The sequence below is a fragment of the Marmota monax genome, unplaced genomic scaffold (assembly GCF_021218885.2).
Source record: "Marmota monax isolate L192 unplaced genomic scaffold, Marmota_monax_Labrador192_F-V1.1 WCK01_AAM20220418_F8-fsc00269, whole genome shotgun sequence".
Lineage (NCBI taxonomy): Eukaryota > Metazoa > Chordata > Mammalia > Rodentia > Sciuridae > Marmota > Marmota monax.
Genome location: NW_026694072.1, coordinates 729573 through 746689, shown reverse-complemented (window position 1 = coordinate 746689; position 17117 = coordinate 729573). Strand labels below are relative to the sequence as shown.

Here is a 17117-nt window from a genome sequence, read left to right as displayed (position 1 = left end):
AGAACATTGGCTTCCAAAGCCCGAGTGAGAGGCTATTGCTGCATAACCAGGCATAATTGTAGTCGGAGGCAAAAAAAAAAACATGGGTGTTACTGAGAAGCCCTGGAGACTGAATTGGAGACGGCTTTCTTTTCTAGGATAACCTCAGCCCAGTCCCTATCATCACACCCACTGATCCTATTGACAGAGAAGTTGAATTTCTCCCATCCAGAGCCCCCTACGACCCCCGGTGGATGCTTGCCGGAAGGCCTCACCCAAGTAAGTCCTTAGTGTGTTGCCAGGGAACTGGGACTTGGGCCTGAGGTAAAAGAGCCTGAAGGTAGAAGCATTGATTTTTTTTCCCCATATCCCAGAGGGGTGTCCCTAAGCTGAGAGGCCGGTGGAGTTGGGGGATGGAGATTTTACTCTGTGGTTTTCTGGAGTCATTGACCAGTGAGTGTTGGAAACAGCTATAGTTTCTGGGGCTCATAAATGGAAAGGGACTCTGAGTTTCCCAGGATGGGCATCTTGGCCTCTTTGACACACACACACACACACACACACACCCCTCTCTCCCCTTCTGAAGGGGATGGCTCTGTCTCTTAGAGGTATGTCATTACATTCTGAGCAACCAGAATGGACCGGAAAGCTGAGCTCCCCTGTCACCGTATCCCAAGTGTCGAATTCCACCTGCTGCTCCCTGCAGATGGTGCTCTGCTCACTGAGCTGTGTGCTGATGTGGGGACGTGACCCAGCAGAAGCATCTCCGTGGTTGCGTCCCTCCCTGTTCTCCTCTGGGGCCCTTGCGCCTGTGAGCACAGAGGGCCCGTGTCTAACTCAGTTCAGAAATGAGCCACTTTGTGCTGGAACCTTGCTCCGTGGAGTCCGGCCAGCCCTGCCACAGAGCCCAAGTGGGCTGCTTGGTGCCCGGCACCAGCCTCCGTTGCTCACACCTGCACTTGAGACACTCCCCGCAGGCCTGTCTCCTCTTGTCATGACTGAAGCCACTTACGCCACGCTGTGGATTGAAGTTGCTGTTTCCTTCCTGGAAGTGGCATTGACGTCACATTGTTTTTATCCTACTCTGGGACGTGGGGGGCTCTTCCCAGCCCAGTGGTTCCCAGGCTGCAGTTCAGGGGTGTCTTCCAGGGCTGTGTCTCTTCCGGGAAGAGGTGCCCGGAAGGCGTGCTCTTGGGCAGGAGGGCGGGGCCTGAGGCTTGGCTTTCCGGGCACCTGGCATCACTGCAGCTGGAGGCGGCTGGCCCTCCACGTGGGCTGAACAGGCTCCATGTTGTCTTTGCAGCGTGGTTTTTGTTGCTGCTGTTTTGTTTTGGGGAGGTGAGTGGTTGGGAACTGCACGTTTTTAGGGAGAAAAGGGCATTTGGGCTCTGAGGTCAAGGTCAGGCTGTCCTCAGACTGAGGAGGCCAACCTGGGGTGTCACCAGCCCCTCCATCTGGGCTCCTGTCTTCTGACCACAGCTCTGAAGGGGACCTGGCAGAGTGGCTTCTTCGACCAGGGCAGTTTCAAGGAAATCATGGCGCCCTGGGCCCAGACGGTGGTGACGGGACGAGCCAGGTAACCCTGATGACAGGACGGGAGCAGTCTGCAAACCCCTGGCCTCGCCAGGCGCTGGGACTCCCAGCATCCCAGGGTCCCCAGGGATGCCTCCTCCTTGGCCCCAGGATTTTCTGGAAGACAAAACCCAACTTGGCAGAAGGTTTCCTGGATGATGAAGCCGTTCCTAGATTCTGTTCTCATCTGTGGCCTCAGCTGCTCCTGGGGCTGGGACCTTGTCCCTAGCCTCAGTCCCCTAACCGTGGGGACCCTTTGGGCCTCAGAAGGTGGCCCTGGTACCCTTCTGGAAAACCTCAGACCCTCAGTACTCTGTGTAAGGAGCCCCTGGAGGGCACCACGGCCGACAGAAGCCATCAACACTTGAATGCCTCAAGTGAGCGCCCCCTCTAGCCACGTGGTCCTCATCTTTGGGGACCTTCGCCCACATGGAGCCCTCATGACTTACCACTCAGATCCCTGGCAGCACGTAGAGCTACGTCCAGCTCTGGGGCTGGACTGCGGGTCAGGCCTCTGGGCCTCCACGCCCTCCTCTGTAGAATGGGGTGGTCGTCCTACCCAGAGGGCCTCCGTGGCAGTAAACGCGGTAGTGCGTTATAGACCGGAAGTGCCACGCAGGGCACCCACGTGGCAGTGTCCCTGTCATAGTTATCATCTACCTTCCTGGACAAGAAATATTAAAATCCTAAGCACGGTTGGACGCGAAGTTGTGTTCTCTGTGACTGTTTATTTTAAACGCATTTTTCATAAAAACTGGAGATGAAATCCACGCCGCCTTTCACGCGGAGGCCCTTGGTCCAGAGATGGGCGTCCCCCACCTGCCCGTAGGGTCATTGCATGAGTGAACGAGAACGTCCCCGTGAAGCACGTGACCTGGGGTGGCCACCAGTACGAGGTGACGGTTCCTGATGTCACAGTGACCCCTGAGCTGAGTTTCCGTCAGGCTCAGTGTCCCTTGGCCCTCTCCACAGGTGGTTTTTTCTCTGTGCTGTGGTCATCACCAGCTGCAGGTGACAGGTGGAGGGGCAATTTAAGGCTGGGGTGTGGCTCAGGGGTAGAGCACTCGCCTAACATGTGCAAGGCCCTGGGGTCGATCCCCAGCCAAAAAAAAAAAAAAAGTCTAAAGTTAGAATTTAAATGAAAGAGGTCACCTGGGTGTCTCCTTGCCCATGCGAGCTGCCATATGGGACAGTTCAGGTGAGAAGTGCAGCTGTTGTCACAGGAAGTCCTCTCAGACCAGCTGCTGCAGTCCCGGTGGCCCCTCACCCGACAGGGCATGTGCACCTGCTGGACCCCCGGCTTGCCAGGTTCTTGGAGCTTTTTTTTCGCCATCTACTAATCCACCAGAGTGAAACCAGCGTTCTACTCCACATGGCCTTGTCCCCACTCCCAGAACACCTGCAGCCAGGGCTGGGTGCACCCTGGTCCCCCCACCCCGAGGTCTGCCCAGGGGCTGCCCGGTGCCCGGCTCACGTGTGCTCACCTTCCAGGCTGGGGGGAATCCCCGTCGGAGTCATCGCCGTGGAGACGCGGACCATGGAGATGGCGGTCCCCGCAGACCCTGCCAACCTTGATTCCGAGGCCAAGGTGAGGGGCTGTGGCTGCTGGGCGTCATTCTGCTGGTAGGAGAGGGTCCCGCTATCCCAACCCGGAGGCTAGGAAGCAAGGGCCGTGGCCCTGGGTGGCTGGGTGTGTCCCCGGGGCCCCCTCCACTGAAGTGTGTCTGCTACCTCTGGGGGGATGATAGGTCCTGGGGAGCCCCCTCCCCCAGCCCTGCCCCCACTGCTGTTTCCGCCATCAGCTGCAGCCCACAGTGGGAACTGCCCGGGGGTGGGGGACTGCTTTGGGGTCTCAGTGTGCCCTTGACCAGCTTGGCACCTCTCTGAGCTTAGATGTGGGGACAGTGGGACCCTCTGTGCTTCTTGGTGAGTGTCACATGAGGCAGATGAGCTTTGGGCCTCCTTCTGGCTCCAGTGTTGGTGCCAGGGACAGGCCGGGGCTGGGGTCCCTGCGACCCAGGGCCCTGCTGCTCGGGGCGTGTGACGCGGGCTGTCCGTGTTCCAGATCACCCAGCAGGCGGGCCAGGTGTGGTTCCCAGACTCTGCCTACAAAACCGCCCAGGTCATCAAGGACTTCAACCGCGAGAAGCTGCCTCTGCTGATCTTTGCCAACTGGAGGGGCTTCTCCGGGGGCATGAAAGGTAGGGCCGCCTGGTTGTCCTCACAGTCGCCTGCAGCCTTGGTCCCCAGGCAGCTCCTTCTGCACATCCTGCCCCCGCTGTCCCCTTAGCTGTTCCTCCTGAAGACCAGAGGTGGTTCAGGTAACGCCGCCCTTTTTTATAGATGAGGAGCCACATGTCGGAGGCCGTGTGGCTTCCTAGAGGTCACACCTGAGTGGCAGGGCAGGAGGTTAGCTCCTGGGTGGCCTGGGCTGTCACCTCCCCACTTGGTAAGATGGGAAGGACATGCACCCACCCACCTTCCCTGGGGCTGCTCCAAGCCTCAGGTGACCTTAGGGCTGTGCAGGCTCCCTAAGCCACCACACATCTCTAGACATGGTGGCTGTCAGTGGGGTGCAGAGGAAAGGGCTGGCGTGGGAGGGAGGCAGATCTGCTGTGCATCCTTGCTGGCTGGGCAACCTCTCTGAGCCTCAGTTTCCCTCCTTTGTGCAAGGAGTTAAAATAGGACCAACCTTGGGGGGCCACAGTGAGGATCCCATGCACAAGGTGCGCGTATTGGTGGTGACGTTACTGTCACCGTGTAGGGTGCCCGGGTACTTGGAGGGTGTGTCTTGGTGGGAGGTGAGGGCAGGGGAGCAGGGGCCATTAGGATTGGGGGGCTCTTTGTGTTGGCCACACAGGGTGGCAGGGGTCTCAGAGGTGAGTTGCTTCCGGTGCCTCTGTTTACAGGTGAGGACACGGGCCACACTGCCACTCAGGGGACCGTCTATGCCTGGTCGGCCCCCCACTCCCAGCCCAGTGCTCGCCAAGCCTCCCAGCTGACCCTGCTCCCTGGGGACCCAGGGACCGTTTGGGCTGTGGGCTTTGTGTGTGGGTGAGCCGGGGCCTCTGGTCACCTAAGCGGGTGGGTGGCCTTGCCTTCCAGACATGTATGACCAGGTGCTGAAGTTCGGGGCCTACATCGTGGATGGCCTCAGGCAGTACACACAGCCCATCCTCATCTACATCCCGCCCCACGCGGAGCTGCGCGGGGGCTCCTGGGTGGTCCTCGACTCCACCATCAACCCCTTGTGCATAGAAATGTACGCGGACAGAGAGAGCAGGTGGGTGGTCACCCCGTCAGCCGGTGTTTCCTGGAAACAGAGGTCCCTCACTGAACTGGGGCAAAAGCAGCACCGGAGTGGGTTTTCTCAACAGCTGGAACCCATAGGTGGTAGAGGTTTTGTCTCTTTTTATGTAACTTATCCTCAAGGAAGTTTGCCATGGAAAAATAATAAAGGAAATACCAAAATAATAACATAATTAAAAATGAAATATTAAAGGAAAGACCCAAAGCCCATGAGCCTCCTGGCAGCCAGGATGAAAAGGGAAATATGAGTTCTGCCTCTCTCACTAGGCTCTGAGGCTAGTTTCTGGGCCCAGGGTCTGTCACAACGCCTGACTCCTCTCAGGGATGGGGAAATCCTGACAGAACAAGTGACCAGATAAAGACCTGAATGATGGGGTCCTGTTCATTGTGGGAGAGAAACCTTGGCATTTTCTTCAGGAGGAATAAATCCCAGGGGCTCTCAAACAGGATGTGATAGGAATGCCTGTCATGGTGGTTGAGGCCTTCAGAGGGAACACCTTATGCTACCTGCTGTGTCGGACATAAAGTCCTCAAGAGTGGTTCTTCCCAAAATGTGGGCACCCTGTTCTGTGTTCACTCCTTCCTCCTTCCTTAATTCACTGAGCAGTTACTGAGTTCCTGCCACAAGCCAGGCATTTTGTTGGGTATTGTGTCATGATGTCCAATGAGCCAGGCCTGTCCTGTCTTCACGGTGCCTAGATCCTCATGGCAGGCTCCTGAGGCCAGTCCTTGAGGAAGACTCGGAATCCTGCACCTCACTTGAAATTCAATCAACTTCTCCCTCTGGCTGCTAGGAAGCTCAGAGCTGCCTGTTGGTTTCTTAGGGCTTCTAACCTATCAAAAGCAGAAGGGGGCGAGGTAGACTGAGGGGGGAGTGAGAAGGTTGAAAATGAGGGTGTTGTCGGCACAGGACATGCTGGGCTCTCATCACTACTTCTAAGCTTTAAAGGGCTCAGAAACGGTGCCCCGACTCTAGAAGAGCAGGAATTGGGAAAGTCAGAAAGGGCAGTGCTAGGAGTTACGCTGTTACGGAGAGAGTTATGAAATGCAGCTCAATGGCTCTCCAGAGTTGAGAAAGCATCATTTTAAGATGTTGATTCAGCCCTTCCTTCTCTGGGTATAGAAACAGAAACCCAGAGAGGGAAAGTGACTTGCCCGAGAGCACACAGCAGATCTGCGTTAGAGCCGACACCCAGGTCTCCCAGCTCCCTACCCTGAGCTTCCTCCACCTCCAGGAGCTGGGGCTTGCTGGCGATGCCTGCACCCACTCCTGCCTCTTCTTTTTACAGGGGGGGCGTTCTGGAGCCCGAGGGAACGGTGGAGATTAAGTTCAGAAGAAAAGACCTGGTAAAGGCCATGAGGCGTATTGACCCGGCTTACAAGAAGCTCGTGGAGCAGCTAGGTGAGGGGGCCGGGGGCCGGGAGGGGGGTGCCGGCCAGTCCCGTCATGGTGGTTCCTAGCGTATTAGAAAATGAGCAAGAAAGAGGGCTGGGGCTGCGGCTCACGGGGAGAGCACTTGCCTCGTATGTGAGAGGCACTGGGTTCAAATCTCAGCACCGCAGAGAAATGAGTGAATAAAATACAGGCCCAAGCCGGGCACCGTGCTGCACGCCTGTCCTCCCAGCGGCTGGGGAGGCTGAGGCAGGAGGATCGTGCGTTCAACCAGCCTCAGCACAAGTGAGGCCCTGAGAAACTCAGGGAGACCCCGTCTCTAAATAAAATACCAATAGGACTGGGGATGTGGCTTAGGGGCCGAGTGGCCCTGAGGTCAGTGCCCAGTAGCCATAAAATAAATAAATAAAGGTCCATCAACTAAAAAAAATCTTTTTAAAAAATGCAATAAAGACACACCAAACACAGCTATGGTAATCGTGAGATTTTTCCAAATATTTGTATTTCCAAGTCAATCATTTTAACATTAAAACACACACACACACACACACACAGGTTTACTATCCCTTGGGAACAGATATGTTCCAGATGGCAATTTTTTTGGACTTGGGAATATTTGCATCTGTACAATGAGGTCTTCTGGGGACGGGACCCACATCTAAACCCAAAACTCATTTACGTTTCCTCGACACCTTATGTATAAAACCTGAAGGTGATTTTATGCGCGTTGTTATGCACCTGCGTTTTGATGGCGACCTGTGCCACGAGGTCCGGGATTTTCCACTGTGACATCATGTCGGCAGTTTAGAAGCTCTAGCTTTTGCAGCATTTGGATTTTGGATTTTGGGGTCAGGGATGCTGACCCTATAACACCACTGTAAATTTATTTCTTAGCACAAAGTATAACAATTGAAGTGTTGGGGTTAGAATTTTGGTGACAAAATCCTATTTATTTAACGTTTTCATTAGTGCATCATAGCGGGGCCCAAGAGGGGGTCCGTTTCAACATGAGCACACCTGCACGGAGCCCAGCTGGCCCCTCAGTCCCCAGCACGTCCTCTCTCCCTCTCTGCCCTCCCCCTCCCCTTCCCTTTACTCTGCTGGGCTTCCTCCTGTTGATTCTTGGTTTTGGAATCAGTGCTCTATAGATAGCCTGAGGGGACGTTCATGGTGGTTCTTCATGGACGTACAGAGCAGTGGGTCAGTTGCTCTCCACCGCTCTTCCCTCTTCCCGTCCCTTCCACCTTCCCCTCAGTCCCTCTCCTCTCCCTTCTGTCCCCCCTCCCTTATTTTGCAGCAGTTTCTGCACAGGAGAGGAGACATCTGACCCTTGACTTTCTGAGTCTGGCTTATTTAACTTAGCACCATGATCTCCAGTTCCATCCATCTGCCAGCAAATGCCGTCATTTCATTCTTTTTTGCAGGGAGAGCATACCCCTGAGATTGAACCTAGGGGCCCCCAACCACTCAGCCCCATCCCCAGCCCTGTTTTGTATTTTATTTAGATTCAGAGTCTCACTGAGTTGGTTAGGGCCTCGCTGTTGCTGAGGCTGGCTTTGGACTCACGACTCTCCTGCCTCAGCCTCCGGAGCTGCTGGGAGGACAGGCCTGAGCCACCGCCCCTGGCCATCATTCCATCCTGTATGGCTGAGTAGAACTCCTTTGTGTATATGTACATATTTTCTGTACCCATTCATCCATTTGTTGACAGGCACCCAGTTGGTTCCATAACTTGGCTATTGTGAACTGTGCTGCTGTACACACTGACATGCCTGTGTCACTAGAGGATGGTGATTCTAGGTCTTTGGATAATACTGAGGAGTGGGAGCTGGGTTGTATGGTGTTCCCCTGCCTAGTCCTTTGAGGACTGTCCATACTGCTTTCCAGAGTGGTTGTGCTGATTCCCAGTCCTACTAACAACGTGGGAGTGTCCCTTTCCCCGGGTCCTCACCAGCGTTTATTATCATTTATATTCTTAATGACTGCCATCCTAGTGAGGTGAAATCTCAGTGTAGTTTAGATTGCATTTCCCTGGTTGCTAGGGAGGTAGAACATTTTTTTTATATATTTGTTGGCCATTTGTGTTGCCTCTTTTGAGATAAATCCGTTGAGTTATTTTACCCGTTTATTATTAATTGGGTCAGTTTTTCGTGGTAAGGGTCTGAGTTCTTTGTCTATTATGGATGTTAATCCTGCTGGAGGAGCAGCTGGGAAAGATTTTTCTCCCCTGTTCTTGGGTAGACAAGAATCAGTACAGTCAAAACAGCCCTGAGTGTTACACAGGTTCAGTGCAGTCCCCACCACAACACCCATGACATTCTTCACTGAGGGCCGCACACAGTCCTAAAATTCATCTGGAAGAATAAAAGACCCAGAATAACCAGCCAGTCCTGAGCCAGAAGAGCAGGCGTGAGGTATCCCAGCGTTGGCCTCCAGGTGCCCCACAGAGCTGCAGGACCAGAACACATGGCAGCAGCATCCAGACCGACACGAAGAGCAATGGAGAGCAGGCAGACAGACGGATGCCATCATCTGATAGTCAACACAGGTGCCAAAAACATGCCTTGGAGAAAAGACAGCCTTTAAATAAATGGGAAAACTGGGTATCCACGTGTCCAAGAGTGAAACTACACCCTCACCTGCCGCCCTGCACAAGTCAACTCAAAAGGACCCAAGACCTCAGATCCAGACCGGGAACTGCAACCGCCAGAAGAAAACAGCTCCACACCCCCCACGTCGGCTCAGGCCCCTAGTTCAAAACCCTAGAGCCTAGCAAGTGACACCAAGAATCAATAAGTGGGGTGACAGCACATCAGAAAGCTTCTGCACGAGCTTGGAGAGAGAGCCACAAATTGTCCCTTTAGAATTGCCAGCTGGACATCAAAGTTGTACCATTTTGTTCGATGGCTTTGCTTCATCGTGGTCTGTAGGTGTGGTCTGCTTCAGGTGTCCCTGTTTGTTCTCCGCATTATGGCAGCGGCCTTATCACTGTGTCTTCCCCAGATGTGTTGCCCAGTACGTGTGAGTTGTTTGTTTTGGCATCAGGGTAGTGCGGACCTTGGGGATTTGGAAAGTCTGTTCTATTTTCTGGATTTGTGTACAATTGGCATTATTTCTGTAAATCTTTGATAGGAAGATTCTGACTACAAAGTCTTCTTCTTATACGAGTATTTTCTTTCTTCTTCTTTTTTTTCTTTTTTTTTTTTTTTTTTTTTTTGGTACTAGGGATTGAACTCAGGGGCACTTGACCCCTGAGCCCCATCCCCAGACCTATTCTGTATTTTATTTAGACACAGGGTCTCCCTGAGTGGCTTAGCACCTACCTCTCTGTTGCTGAGGCTGGCTTTGAACTCCCCATCCTCCTGCCTCAGCCTCCCGAGCATGTGCCACTGGACCGGGCTCCTTATTGCATTTTATAATTTGTATTAAAGTTGTAATTGATGGTATCCTATGGAGCACAGAGGGCCTGACAGAAGGGTCAGAGTTAAAGCTGCATGTAGGACACCATCCTGCCATGGTGAGTCTACTCCTGAGCCCACGGAATAGCTTGATTTAGGGGGAACATCAGCGTTAACGCCCCAGTATCTCATGGGGCCCCGCCTGTCCTGCAGACGTTTATGCACTCTCAAAAAAAAACAACCCTCCAGCCCTGCCTTGTGTGGCAGTGTTCCGAGGTGTGCCCGGGTCCTGAGCTGCTCCTCTGCCCCCGCAGGGACGGCCCAGCTCCCGGAGAAGGAGCGCAGGGAGCTGGAGGGCCGGCTGAGGGCGCGCGAGGAGCTGCTGCTCCCCATCTACCACCAGGTGGCGGTGCAGTTCGCCGACCTCCACGACACGCCGGGCCACATGCTGGAGAAGGGCGTCATCTCCGTAAGGCCGGGAGAGGACCCCCTGAGGCCACCAGGGCCCCACCTGGGAGGACAGTGGGGCTGGGGGGGGGACAGACCTGGGAGTCACCTGAGGAGCTTAAAACAAAAGTCTCCATGCTGGTGGCACCAGCACAATGACACCCTAGGCTGGGAGCCGGGAGCCCTGCACAGCCCCAGGTGGTGGCAGGAGGCTTGAGGTTAGTGTTGACCAAGGCGAGGACCCAAGGGAGCCCTCGTGTCACCCCGGTTTCCCGAAGCCCTGGCCTGATGTCCCCCAGAGGACATCCCATAATCACCTCCACTGCCTGCCAGCTTCTCCTGCTGGAATGTCTCGTGTCCCCAGAGGGGGAGGTGGCCGGCGCTGGTTTAGACGGCTCCGCCCCCTGCGGGGCAGCGTCCCTCCCCCACGCAGCGACCTCGCTGTTGCCTGTCGCCTGTCTGGGGGGGGGGGGGTGACAGCTCGGGAGGGTCAGGGGCTCAGCCTGGCTGCCCGCAGGACGTGCTGGAGTGGAGGACGGCCCGCACCTTCCTGTACTGGCGCCTGCGCCGCCTCCTCCTGGAAGGCCAGGTCAAGCAGGAGGTGCTGCGCGCCAGCGGCGACCTGGGCCAGGAGCACGTGCAGTCCATGCTGCGCCGCTGGTTCGTGGAGACCGAAGGGGCCGTCAAGGTGGGCCTGGGGCAGGGGCGAGCCGGGGTCCCAGGGGCCTGCCCCGCAGGGTCCCGTGTGAGCAGCCTGTCCCCGCCAGGCCTACCTGTGGGACAACAACCAGGCCGTGGTCCAGTGGCTGGAGCAGCACTGGCAGGCGGGGGAGGGGCTGCGCTCCGCCATCCACGAGAACATCAGGTACCTGCGGCGCGACTCCGCCCTCAAGACCATCCGCGGGTGAGTGTCCGTCCCCGCCCGGCCTGTTCTCCAGCTGCCCGGCTCCAGGGCGCCTGAGCCCGCACTGTCTTTGGTAGTGAAGTGCCAGGCCCGACGGCCCCACTCCGCCAGGGGACCACACTGCCCAGCGTCCCCTCTCCCAGCACCAGGCCAGGGGGAGGCCCAGAGACCTGGGAGGCCACAAAGATGCCACGATGCCTTCTGTTGTGATTCCTGCTGGAATCTGGAGGGTGACTTGTCCCATGTCACACCCAGAACCTGGTTGGGGGTCCCTCTAGACCTGGAGCTTGGGCTCCCGTCCCACTGCCAGCCTTTCCAGAGGACTCTCATCAGTAGGGCAGCAGGACCCCATTTAGGGTATGAAGCTGGGTACTCGCCTCAGGTGCATCACACCTGTAATTCCAGAGATCAGGGAGGCTGAGGTGGGAGGATCACAAGTTGGAGGCCAGCCCCAACAACTCAGCAAGGCCCTAATGACAGTGTCTCAAAAACCAAAAAGAGCCGGGGATGTGACTCACTAGAGCACCCCTGGGTTCAACCCCCAGCACCAAAAGGAAAGATAAACAAAGAGAGTCCATCAGCCGGCCAGTGACCAGACAGGACGGTGCTACCCTTCAGGTGTCCTGACACACAAGGAAGGGAATCAGGTTCCTGCCCAGGAAGAGGACATGGCCAAGGTCTCTGTCATCGAGGGCCCTGGACTAAGCGGCAGGAGTGACCCAGCCCTTTGCTCCCCCGCAGGCTGGTCCAGGGGAACCCCGACGTGGCCATGGACAGCATCGTGTACTTGAGCCAGCACATCAGCCCGGCCGAGCGGGCCCAGGTGGCCCAGCTGCTGTCGTCCGCCGAGAGCCCGGCGTCCACCTGAGCACTTCAGGACCAGGGGCGGGTGAACCCAGGCGACCGGCCACAGGCCCGGCCAGGACATCAGCACCTGCTGCGTTAGAGAAACGCAGCGTCCGGCGGACGTGTGCCCAGCCAGGGCAGCTGGCCTCGGCCCACTCCTGCCCAGGGGAGGCTCCGGGCCTGTGCGGCGGGCTCTTCGCCTCCTTTCCTGTCAGATCATGGGATCCTTTTTTTTTTTTTTTTTACTCTGAGACCAGCACTTGACATAAACGTGACCTGTTTCAGCAGAATAAACAGCCAGGTAGGGGACCCTAGGGACAAGACCAGAGAAGCCCATTTTTGTACTGAGGGGTGTGCAGATGCGCCCGGCCCCCTGGGAAACGGGGTGAGGTTTGTTTTTTTTTTAATTATTCAGATGATGAAATGGCACTTAATTCCCAAGGCCCTAGTGAGCCGCTAGGATTGTTGGCCCTCATCAGCGGACGGTCGCTTCTTCAAAGAGACGAAGCAAAATGAGCAGAAATGTCCCTGGCTGCAGGCCTTCAGAGGGTTACAGGGCTCTGCCCGGCCCTCTCTCGGAGGAGAAGAGGGACCCTGCTAGACCTGCCCCCGGGCACACCTCAGGCCTGACCTGGGGACACAGATGCAGGGGAGCCCTCCCCAGGCTCACGGCCCAGCTTGCTCATGAGCGAGCGTCATGGCCAAGGTCACCGCCACCTCCCCCTTGAGGCCCCTGGGGACACTGTCCCCTCTTCACCTGTTACTTCTGTGTCCACGGTGGCTTCCAGCACTGAGGGAAGAGCCGTGGGCAGCTGAGTACTAGACAATGAAACCCTGCCAATCTGCTCAGGAAGAACTCGGTGACAGTGTCCCCAGCCCCTGGCTCTGCAGACTGCACCCGCCGGCCCCTCCCGTTTGGGCCTGTGAGGGGGAGGGAGCCGGTCCCCCCAGCCCCTGTGCTGGGCGGTGGTTCCTCCAGGACACTGGACATTACACCTGGCGGGTGGCAGACCGCGGGGGCGCTGTGGAGGCCTCCGGCCGAGATGCAGGAACCTGTCTGAGTTAAAAAAAAAAAGTCTGTCCATCAGCAATGACAACCCTGGCAGATGAAGGTGGTGTGGCATCGAGGGACAGGAGAAAGCTGTTGGATTACCTGTTGTTGCACCCAGAGGCTGGGCCCTGGCTTTGATGCTGCTCTGGGAGCTGCAGGCCTCTCGGTTGTGGAGGACAGACAGGCCAGTGCTGCCCCCGGCTCCGTGGAAACACGCACAATAAACTATTTTTGAAGGAAGCACTTTGGCCTTGACTTACTGTGTAGCCCAGAAAAGGCAGGCTGCCTGCTGGAGCCCCTGGTCCTCAGCACCTGAGACCTGGAGGGAGCTCCCGGCTCAGGAGCAGCTGGGGACGCAGGGCGGGAAGCCGAGGGCCAGACTGTGGTCCTCGCCGTCTTCCCTGTCTTTAAGCCCTGAAAAGCTTTGTTTAACCAAATTATAGGGAGCCACATCCATCCACAAGGCCCAAAGGAGGCTTCTCTGGAAGAACGATGGCTGGGTCCCTGTTCACCTCCATCGCCCAGCACTGCTGTCCAGCCCTACTTTGCAGATGAGGAAAGCAAGGCTCAGAGAGGTGGAGGCACCTGTCCATGGGCACACAGGACAGTCTGTTTGACTTCAGAGCCCAGCCCCCTCCTTTCTGACAGAGGCTCTTGGTGGTCTGGTGTGGCTTGAGCCACCCTTTGGAATTGGCACAGGTCTAAATGGCAGAAGCATTCCCCCTCCCCCATTGCACTTTATCGATATACAGGGACTATTCAATTTTGTCTCTAAAACACAGAACAATGGTCACTTTTATTCTGCCCAGCATATTTTTTTCCTAGGCATTTCCACCTCACTGGGGTGGGTCATACCCCAGGTGTATATCCCCAGCAGAGCCAATTAGAATGCTTTGGGAGTGACTGACAGCACTGACAGGTGGAGAGAACCTGCCAGTGTAGAAGGAGGTGGTACCAGAAATGGAGAGGCCCAGTCCTGTGGATGCCTAGATCAAGCCATACCTGAAGTCCCAGGAAACTATGCTTTTTTTTTTTTTTTCTTTTTATGCTCACATCAGTTTGAGTGAGCGCTACATTCTTATCCCTAGACGTGGCTCACTTGACCCAGAAGCAGCAGTTAAAGCCCACCCACACCAGCACCATAGAGGTGTTACACCAGTAAACCCCACAGGTACGGAGCTGAGAACAAGCTACCATGCAGCCCCCGCTGTGACGGGCAGGGGAGGCTCTGGTTGTATTTTGTGCCTTGGGGACTACACATGGGCTACTTAGCTCAGCTTGAGTCAGACAGACTCCAGGGGCTGCCTGTGGGCCGATCCTGCCGGAGGCTAGACCATTGGTGGTGGCTCACCTTCCTTGACAAGGCTGGCTCTCCTCCCCCAGGGGACTTGGCAAGTCAGTCACAGGGGCAGGGGACAGGACCAGATCCCCCCGCATGGACACAGGCCTCTAAGGTCCAAACGAGGCTCACATCCTTATGCTCTGCCTCCCCTCCAGAGTTCTGGGCCCCAGGGTCACTTTCTCCCTAACTTGTATTTTGCAGTTTTCCAAACACCAGAGGTTGAGGTATTGGAAGCAAACACCCGCCCCCGGCCACCGGCCCAAGCCACCTCTCCACCCCATGGCAGGACTTACCTTCCTGCCTCCCCGTCCACCTTCCGTCTCTCCTTTTACCTGTGCCTCCATCTATGATCTTGCCGCATTTCAGAGTGGATTGCGGGAGGAGCACACTTCTCCAGAGTCATTTTATGTTTCAAAACAGTTTTGTTGGTCGTTTGTTTCCAGAGCTTTCCTGTAGCCAGGAGCACAGTTGTCCCAGGTCCCCAGTCCCTTAACGTGCACGGCAGAGTAGTTGCACAGAACCTCCTGGCTCTGATATTTTTTTTCTGAGTTTTTAATCTTGTCACTTCCCCCACACGACATGACAGTTCGCACAGCATTCACACACACAGCGATGGGGAATGACCTGGAGCGGTCTTACGGGGTACAGGAGGAAGTGCCAAGGTTCTGTGCAAACACTCTGCCACATATCTTAAGGGACTGCAGTGTCCTGGGACAACCACACTCCTGGCTATGGAGAACTGGCTGTCTCCCCCAAAATCAGAACAGTGTCCGGGGGAGGCAGCTGGCTGTTCCTCAGGAGGGAATCAGGGCCTCGGGAGGCTTCATTTTCATCTGCTATTTTATTGAGCACGTGCTATGTGCCAAGCGCCATCAGGGGCAGAGGCACCAGCCGAGCCCTCCTCGCCAGCCCTTGGGGACCGACATCCAGGGCTCCCAACAGGTAGGCATTGCAAGTGGTTAACTATTAGGAGACCCTCGGGGTCACAGTAGTCAGACTGTGTTACATCTGGAGATGCCCAGGGCAATCTTCCAAGGCCACTGTGGCAGGAAGGAAACCAGGCACAGGCCACAGAAAGCCTCCCTAGTGACCACTGTACATAGGAAGGCCTTCACTAACCCACCCTGGTGGGCACTGTCCATGCAGCTACGCCCCAAGCCAGGCTGCTCTAAACACCGAGGGACACGAGGCTTGGGGTCGGCCAGCCTGGACAGTCTGGCTACGGTAGCCTGAGCTGGTGGCTGGGGGTCGGAGTTGCTTCTAATGTTTCATCTTCTTGGCGTTTGGAACTGTCAGATCACCTCCAAGGAAGCGTGACTCTCCTGCGGGAAACGCCTTCCCTCTTGACTTTGCCTCGAGGACTCCTACGCATCCCTCAAAACCCCACTCCAATATACAGCCTTCTCTGACCACCTCTCCAGTGAGTCGGGACCCCTCCTTTGGGGTCCCACAGCCCTGTTCTCCCGCTCCTGTGCAGTGTTTGTGAAGCGTGGATTTGTGGGTGAATGTGTTCCTAGGGATCTCCACATCCCTCTGGTCACCCAACCGAGGACAGCAGTCCACCACCGACTGAGAGGGCCTCTGCTGGAACATGAGGTCAAAGTCAGCTTCTGGTGACATTCTACATCCTGTGACATCTGACCCGTGGCAGGTAGCTTCCAGCAGAATAGTGTGTAGGAGATGCAGGCAAAGAGTCTACAAGTCCCTTTTTAATTGATTTTTTCTTGTGCTAAGATATACATAACAGAATTTACCCTCTTAACCTTTGGGTCTGGGTTTGTGTCAGGGGGTCTGGCTGTGTGGCCCAGGATGGCTTCAAACTCCTGGGCTCAGGCGGTGCTCCTGCCTCAGCCTCCGGAGTAGCTGAGACTGTTACCCAAACTCAGGCTCCGGGGGCAGAGGTGTAGGGATGAGCCCAGATCTGGAAGGAACTTAGGCACAATGGCTTCCTGGGGACTTCTGCTCAAGCCAGAGGGGAGACGGCATAAGGGCCCAGAGAGCCCCGGCTGACAGCAGCCAGCGACAAAGCGGGGCGGCTTTAAGGGCATCTCTGGGCTGGGCAGGAACTCAGTCCCTTGATGTCATCCCGTGCAGAGGCAGGACCTGGGTTGTGCCTGTGCTCTTTGTCACCTGTCTTCATGCCCTGAGTGGTCGGCTGTGCATTGGTTATGCTAATAAGGTGAATGTCACCGTGGCTGGCTTAGGTGACCTCATAAGCATTTGCCACCTGCCTCCTGGCATCGGCCCTATCATCCGGGAAAGTCTCTGACCTTGTGTTTAGCAGAACAGTGGCGACCCCACTGGGGGTCCCAGCTGGCATCCCGCTGACCACACAGAATCCGAAGCTGTGCTGGGCTCCCGGCTGCCCCCTCCTGGGCTCCCTCCCACCACCTTGAAGACTGCTCTCTCGGCTCCGGATTTTCTGGTGTGGCTGCTCACCCCATAAGACTGAGTGCTGGCTGTCTGCTCTCTGTCCCCTGAGGGGGTTTGTCCCTTACTCCTCAGAGGCCCTGCTTTCTGTGGGGGTCCCTGACTACCAGGACTGCAGGCGGGCGCCCCTCTTCACCATTTTTAATTGTACAGTTCAGGAGCAGCAAGTGCCTTCATCTCCCCCTGAGACCCACGCAAAGCTGAAAGCCCAGATCCCTTAAAGGACAACTCCTCCCCCGTCCCTCCCGCCCTGGCACCTGCCGCTCTGCTTCCCGTCTCTATGAATTCGGAATTCGACAGCTCTAGCTACTCGCTATAACTGGAACCCTACAGCATCTGTCTTTTTGTGACTGTGTCCTTAAGGTCCCTTCATGTTGCAGCATGTGTCCGGATTTCCTTCCTCTTCAGGGATGAGTAATATTCCACGGTGTGTAGGTACCGCTGCG

General features: G+C 56.1%; 1 protein-coding gene across 5 annotated transcripts in view; it reads left to right on the top strand.

Moving 5' to 3' along the window:
• Acacb (acetyl-CoA carboxylase beta) overlaps positions 1-17117 on the top strand; it is a 212411-nt gene that overhangs the window by 111470 nt on the left and 83824 nt on the right. For 4 of the 5 annotated variants that reach the window (XM_046464308.2, XM_046464307.2, XM_046464309.2 and 1 more), the window contains 10 exons: positions 138-258; positions 1459-1555; positions 3043-3139; positions 3617-3752; positions 4657-4834; positions 6150-6262; positions 9966-10120; positions 10616-10786; positions 10866-11002; positions 11744-13139. The exons of the other annotated variant lie outside the window; for it this stretch is intronic. In XM_046464308.2, coding sequence (XP_046320264.1) covers positions 138-258; positions 1459-1555; positions 3043-3139; positions 3617-3752; positions 4657-4834; positions 6150-6262; positions 9966-10120; positions 10616-10786; positions 10866-11002; positions 11744-11870 — 1332 coding nt within the window. In that variant the 3' untranslated portion in view covers positions 11871-13139. Of the gene's footprint in view, positions 1-137; positions 259-1458; positions 1556-3042; positions 3140-3616; positions 3753-4656; positions 4835-6149; positions 6263-9965; positions 10121-10615; positions 10787-10865; positions 11003-11743; positions 13140-17117 lie in introns of those variants that run through there. 5 annotated transcript variants of the gene reach the window in all.